This window comes from Puntigrus tetrazona, chromosome 16 (genome assembly GCF_018831695.1).
Source record: "Puntigrus tetrazona isolate hp1 chromosome 16, ASM1883169v1, whole genome shotgun sequence".
In the NCBI taxonomy this organism is placed as follows: Eukaryota; Metazoa; Chordata; class Actinopteri; order Cypriniformes; family Cyprinidae; genus Puntigrus; species Puntigrus tetrazona.
In genome coordinates, this window is record NC_056714.1 from 26654660 (window position 1) to 26662159 (window position 7500).

The window sequence follows — 7500 nt, forward strand, 5'->3', positions numbered from 1 at the left end:
GTTAATAATATAGCACACACCGAATTTGAACACGCGTTCACTCTTTTTCTTTGGGTTTTGTAGCGCACTATGACCTGGACGCGTTCTTGCCGTGTTCATTAAAAGAAGGAACAGAGACGGCTCTGAAGACGGCGCGCGTCACTCATTAAAATCTCTGATCTGAAGCCCCCCGGAGGAGCGTGGTTTAGCCCGGCTCGTCCTCGCTAATTAGCAGGGAAGCGCTCGCTGATGTTGTTCTCCGCGCGACGCGGCGAGAGATGCTCTGTAACGCCGTCGCATTGCATCCGACGACTTCTTCTCGTCTAATTGATCTGGTTCTGTTCTCGGGCGTATGAATAATGCGCGGCGCGCCGAGCCCGAGCGTCACCGAGAACAAAGGCTCCAGGTTTACGAGCTGGTAAACAGGCTTTGTTCTGCCGCTGCTTCAAAGCCGCCGTCACCTGCAACGGTAAAGCCGAGGAGGGTCGCGGCGTCGGGCCTAGAGAGGCACAAACAAGTCTTCACGTCTAGAGTCTAGATGTGCGGTGCTTTTTGAAGCATAAACCACGCGGGAAGTGATTTTAGCATTGACTGTAACTTGCAGTTATTCTCGAAAAACAGGCTATCATTTATTATCATTTTATTCACTGTATATATTTACATTTATTTATATTTTATTGCATATGTTGTATGTGCAGTTTGTTTTTTACATGTATAGATATTTTAATATATGCAATATATTCATGTAATTATACATAATTATAAGTATGCATATCTTAAAAGACAAAACATTTGTGTATTTAAGGATATAAAACACATTTAAAGCATTAACGATTTAAAAAAAATGATTAATTTCCTTCTTATCATATGCATTTTTTATTTTAAAGTGCCCCTGTTATGTTTTATGAAGGGTTTATATTTTGGTTTATTATTTAGAAATCCCTAACGACAGATTAATGCATGCACGGTTAAAACCACTTCATTTCATTTGATCTTTTTTGTTCAGTGACTCCAAAACGATTCGTTCAGCGCTTCATTCGTCTAAGCAGCGTTTGCGAGCTTTTAATGGTGGTAATTAGCGGATGAATTAGCATTTTCCTTCGTACCAACAGGAAAAAACCAGCAAGCGGGTGGGAAAAGTGCTTCATTTCGACGTCGACCTGAAAGACTTGTGACTGTTTTAAAAAACGACTCGCTTCGGTGATTCAGAGTCGACTCTTTCTTTCACACGGTGCTTTTTAAGATGTACAACTTTGCAGGATGTTTTCATTCACTCATGAAATACCGTAGAGTTATGTCTGGCACGTGTTCGTTATGCCTAAAGAATAATAGTAAATGTACCTTGTTTTAATAATAATAATAATAATAATAATAATAATAATTATAATAATTTAGGGCCGCTTTATTTTATTGTCTCACAAATGTTGTTAATTTTTATTGATTTAGTATTTATTATTATTTATTTATTATTTTTATTTATTTTTGCAGCATTCTATTTCATGATTTGATATCAATTTATAATTTATTGATTTACAGTTTATAAATAATTTTTTTTTTTTTTGTCAAATTAGACGCCGCACAACAGGATTGCATAAAATAAACGTGAAATAAAAAGCTTTATTAATAATATTATTACTCACAGAAACGCGCAGCTTAGCGTCACGATAGTGATATATTTCTGTATTTTAAATCTTAAAAGTAGACAACTTATTTACATTTAAAATGCTTTCTATGAACATAAAATCACTTTTGATGCAACAAATATATGTCTTTGACCCACACACACACACACACACACACACACACACACACACACACACACACACACACATATATATATATATATATATATATATATATATATATATATATATATATATATATATATATATATATGTGTGTGTGTGTGTGTTGTATAGTTTTTAGTATATGTTATTATAAAAAAACACACACGTTCATCTGACCAGAACAGGTTCTCCAACTAAACTCAAACCAAGATGCTTTCATGGATTGAATATTTAATATAAAAATAACAATGATATATAAAACAATTATATTCATGTTTGTATAGTAATAATAGTAATAATAATAATAATGAAAATTCATTGTATTACTATTATGTGAAATCGACATAAAAATGTAATTTATTGTCATTAAATAATCATATATATATATATATATATATATATATATATATATATATATATATATATACACACATTGGTATTTAATAAGTTATGTAATACAGTAATCTAGAATTAAGTTATTGTAACCATAATATTGGATTTATTATTATTATATAAATATACATTATTTAAAGATGTTTGTATGAATTATAATAATAGTTTTTTGTACAATTTTTATATATATATATATATATATATATATATATATATATATATATATATATATATATATATATAATTTAAAATGTATATAAATAATATATTATTATAATGATATAATATATTATTTTAAATAAAACCTATGTTTGTGTGTGTAGAAAATAATAACCGTTAAAAACAATAATAATTAGCATTTATTTCTTTATTATTATTTAAGTGTTAGCAGTTCTATTGCTCTGTACGTTGTATTTCTTATATATTCTTGCAGCACTGGTGTGTCGTCTCCAGCGCTGACAGCCTGAATTGCTTTTAAATGAACTCTTGATAAAGTCAGAAAGCAATCGTGGTTTTTGATTACCAAAGTCAGAACTCAATAAACAGCGTTTTCCATTTTCTTTGATCCGCTTCATTAACACGTGGACGTTTGACGAAGCTGCGTGGGTCTTTGTATTAACCGTAGCGCTATATCACAGGGACGTCCCATGCTCCTCTGCGTTTCTTCAGCTAATACGTAAACGCGTCGGCCGATCATTTACGGCTTCATCTTCCTCCGCTGTTTGTTTCACCTTCAGTCTGATGTGATAATACACTGAACGGCCTTTAAAAAGTCACTTGCGGTTGTAGCTGTGCATAAGCCTCCTGAAATGAAGCGGAAAACGTCCGTGCAGACGCTGTTTCTCACAGAGGTCAAAGGTCACGGGCTCACCGGTCACCCCAGAGCTGCCCTTATCTCCTCAGATATAATATAAGATAATAATAGTCATTTTGAGATTAAAATTCCAGCTATGAGTATAAAGGTGCACTTTGAATCTGAAGGTTTAAGATTTTTTTTTTTTTTCATTTTTGTTTATATTTCAATTACTATGTTTTTTTTTTTAATTTAGCATGTAGTATTTTTAGGGGATTTTATGCGACGCGTGGATGTTTTCAACTTAATTTAATTAACTCTTTTTAAAGAAGATTATTGGTGAAATTCTGAAAAAGATTAAAGACAAAAAATTGTTTGTTGAAGTTGAAAAATATTCTAATTTAAGGTTGACATCTCAAACAAAAATCCTTAACCTATAATTCGTGATGTTTTTCTTTTTTATTTAAGCATGTATTTATTTATTTCATCACGTCAAGTGCCGTTTTACTGACAATGAATTTTCATAACAATCTTATGTAAAATAATAACACGTAAAGAAAGAAGTCGCATATGGCAGAAGAGCCCCAGAGGGTTAACATACGCTGGAAAAATAAATATATAAAAGTGTGCATGAATCATAAATTATAGTGTAAAGTATGATTGTTAGAGTATGTTGTAAAATACCGTTTTATCATTTTTTTTACCCTGACTTTAGGTAACACTTTATTTTAGAGTGTAGTCATTATTACTATAATATTAGCCATTTATTAAGTCGTAGTTAATAGTTAATAAGTGTTCCCTGTTCTAAAGTGTTTAGTGATTATTTGTGAAATTTGCTTATAAAATCTGTGTGAAGAAATAAGAAAGTACTTGTTTTTTTTTTTTTTTTTTAAATCATATGCACGAATCATCTTTTACGATTCTGTATTATAATTTCAGAGCATGCATTTCATTTTATAAACGCCACTTTGTTGTTAGCGGAAGAAAGAAATGCGTGTTTTTGCAGCGACATGAGGCTAAATTAAAGCCAAAGTTTGATTTGTGCTGGTACTGTGCCTTTAAGGTGTTAGTGCTGTATTCTGGCAGGTGAAGCCTCACAGATGTGCTTCTGCTCCAGCTATGGGTCATTAGTGATGTCTCTGATACGAGCGCGGCGGGCCAATCCGGTCGCTCTTCTCCTGTCCTTCTCGTTTCTCGCTGCACAGATGCATTAGGCAGGAGGTGTGCTGGCCCCGTTTTCTTCTGAGGAGGCTGGGCTTTGACCTTCTGCTGGAGACAGGCATTCTGCACTCGGTGGCCTTCACCAAACTCTGATTAGTTTTTAGTTTGAGGATAAACATCTGTGTGTGTGTCATTGTATGTATGCATCATGTTTCTCTCTCTCTCTCTTTCTCTCTCTTTCTCTCTCTCTCTCTCTATATATATATATATATATACACACATTCACCCACTGTATACATAAAACCCACATGTAAGTGTCATGTAAGTATATATATATATATATATATATATATATATATATATGTGTGTGTGTGTGTGTGTGTGTGTGTGTGTGTGTGTGTGTGTATAAAATAAGTATAAATAAAACATATTTTATTTAAGCTAGATGCCAATACAATGGTAAAGTCAATGCAATGTGTAATTGAGTCATTGAATCATTTCCTTAAACGATTCATTCAGAAGCTAAACAATCATTACTTTTAACTTTAAGTTTATATATATATATATATATATATATATATATATATATATATATATATATATATATATATATATATATATATATATATATATATATATTTCAGAACTTGACACAATTTTTTTTTTTGTTTAATTAATCAAATGATTATTATTTTATTTATTTTAATTGACAAACTTTTCTCTGCCTTTAGTTTTAGTTTACTATAATAACTCTTGTGGGTATGTAGCGTGTATGTTTTGTAATTTTACTCATTTATTTATTTTAATTTCTTTCAGTTACATAGTTGCGCCTATAGTTTGAATCATTTCTTGAATCATTCCCTTTTTGTGATTCATTCAGAAATCAAAAGTCTAAATCAAAGAATCATTCGCTCAGAAAGCGTACTCCACTGATTCCGATTCTTTTAATTTGTTTGCGTGTCCTGTAACGTCACATTATTTTGTCGTTATTTAGCAAAGCCATTTATTGCATCATGTTCAGTACAGACTGCAAACTCGTTCACAACTCAAATAAATATGATTTAACATGGTGCCAGATATCGGTGTTTCTCGTAAGCTTCCTCCACGCTGCTTATCATGGTTGCTAAGATGTTCTGAATGGTTGCTATGTGGTTTTACTGTATCAGGCGAGAAGAGTCCTGTGATATTCTGATCTTCGGTACAAGTCTAAGGGTTTTTTTTACACCTGTTTTATCGCCCACCAGGTGAAAATAGTAAGTCTGATTAAGTTTAATAGTAAGATTTACAGGTTTGCTCAAACCCCTCGACCTAAATCTTAGCAATAATACTGATGTTTGCCTTAGCAGGCACCACTAAAAAGAGCTTGGAGAGAAATATCTCTGTCGCCAGCCGTCTTTATGTGTTATTGCTGTCGTGAGCTTTAAAAGACGTCTTGAGATCTCCGTTTTATTCTGCTGCACAATGTTGAGTTTTTGAAGATGACCTTGTCACAGAAGCTGCTGGCACTAAATGGATGCTAAACTTTTTATTATTATTATTATTTAAGATGAGAAATATTGCTGTTGCACTTGAAATATAACGAAGACAGTTTTATAATTATTAATTATTATTTAGTTATTGGGATAATTGAAATTTCTGTATATTTGGAATGTGTATCATTGTTTTTTATTATTATTATAATTTTTTGCCATGCAATTTTGTGTTTATGCACAACAAAGCTGCAATTATTTGAGCAAAAAAATATAGTAAAATCAATAAAATTGTGAAATGTTATTATAAATTCAAACAACTGTTTTCCTTTTCAGTATATTATAAAGTATTATTTATTTCTGTGTTGAAATCTACATTTTCAGCAGCATTACTCCAGTCTTCAGCGTCACATGATTCTTCAGAAATCATTCAAATGTACTGACTTGCTGTCCGATAAACATTTTTGATCATTATCAATGTTCGAAAACAGTTGTGCTGTCCGATATTTACGTGCAAACCCTGATGACTTTTATTTATGAACACAGAGTTCAACAGAACAGTATTTATTTGAATTCGAACGCTATAAAAGTCTTTACTCTCACCTAAACCCATCCCTAAAAGCATTGATTTGGTCCAAATAGCATCAGTTTTGATGCTGTCTGACTGTTTTTGGTGTAAAATGCATCAGTTGAGGAAGTGTGTGAACGCGAGGAAACAACTTGGTAGATGTGCATCCTACTTGTTAACTCTTTGTTTGTTTTCGGCAGATATTTAAGCAGAAGGTGGTGGAGCTGGGCGACAAGTTGTTACCCGCCTTCAACACGCCCACCGGCATCCCCAGAGGAGTCATTAACCTGGGCAGGTGAGCATCTGACGCAGCTTCCGTTCACAAAGCCATATGCCTCCAATGTTAGGCTTTCTTCCTGGCTTTCCGAGAGAAAGAGACGCTTTCTGGCACTCCTGCCGCCCACCTGGCTTCCATTAGCCCACCAGCTCGCTCCGACAGCTGCAGGCAAATTTAATTAACTGATTCTCACGCTAATTCCGGTTAGACGAGTAACGGGAGCCGGTCCCGCAGATGGGCTGGGAGACGGAGGCTTCGGTGAGGCGCTCAGGTTAGTCGTGAAAACACAGGCCGAACACACATCACTGCCAGAGCGCTCTTAATATGACACTTGCCTCCTGTTTCTGAAAGAAGCCTCGACCGCTCATCGAGGATGCATTTATCGGATTAAAATCGCAGTAAAAATTGGAAATATTATTGTCATTTGCTATAACTCGAATATGAGTTAAAGTGTGATTTGTTCTCGTGATCGAAGCTGTATTTTCAGCATCGTTACTGCGGTCTTCAGTGTCACGGAGACGTGCGGCTTTTATTATAAGCCAGGCAGGGTCGGGCAAGGTAGCTATCGCTAAGAGTGATATAACGCTAATCAATACTCGCCGACTCTGGAGTGCGTGTTAAAAAGTGTGTGATGGGAATCGGCTGTGTGACCAGTTCATTCAGCTGTGAGTGTGTCATCGGTGCAAAGGATGATGGGAACTGTAGTCCGGGGGGGAAGTGTAGGGCAAGACAGGACAGCGGCAAGAACAGGATTCATAACAAATAAATCTGAGCATAATATATAAATATTCTTGTTTTTATGGCGCTTGATATTTATTTGTAGCAATATTTATAACTACGCATGTCATTTTTTAATTTATATTTTATATGTATTTATTTTTGAATTATACTTTTCAAATTATACTCAATCTCACAAATACATATAGCTATCATGTTTATTTGATGCTAATATTTGAGATAACAACTTACGATAATAAATGAGATGATAAATGTTGAGCCGAAGTTGTAAATGCAAAACAGTATAATATTTTATAGCACTTAATATATATTTAGATTTGAACTATTTAGAATTA

The 7500-nt window shown here is 33.7% G+C and overlaps 1 protein-coding gene across 2 annotated transcripts in view; it reads left to right on the forward strand.

The window, feature by feature from the left end:
- The window catches only part of LOC122360976 (mannosyl-oligosaccharide 1,2-alpha-mannosidase IA-like), a 289954-nt gene that overhangs the window by 265707 nt on the left and 16747 nt on the right, over window positions 1–7500 (forward strand). For both annotated transcript variants that reach the window (XM_043261853.1, XM_043261855.1), the window contains exon 5: window positions 6351–6445. In XM_043261853.1, the coding sequence (XP_043117788.1) occupies window positions 6351–6445 (95 nt within the window). The remainder of the gene's footprint in view (window positions 1–6350; window positions 6446–7500) is intronic.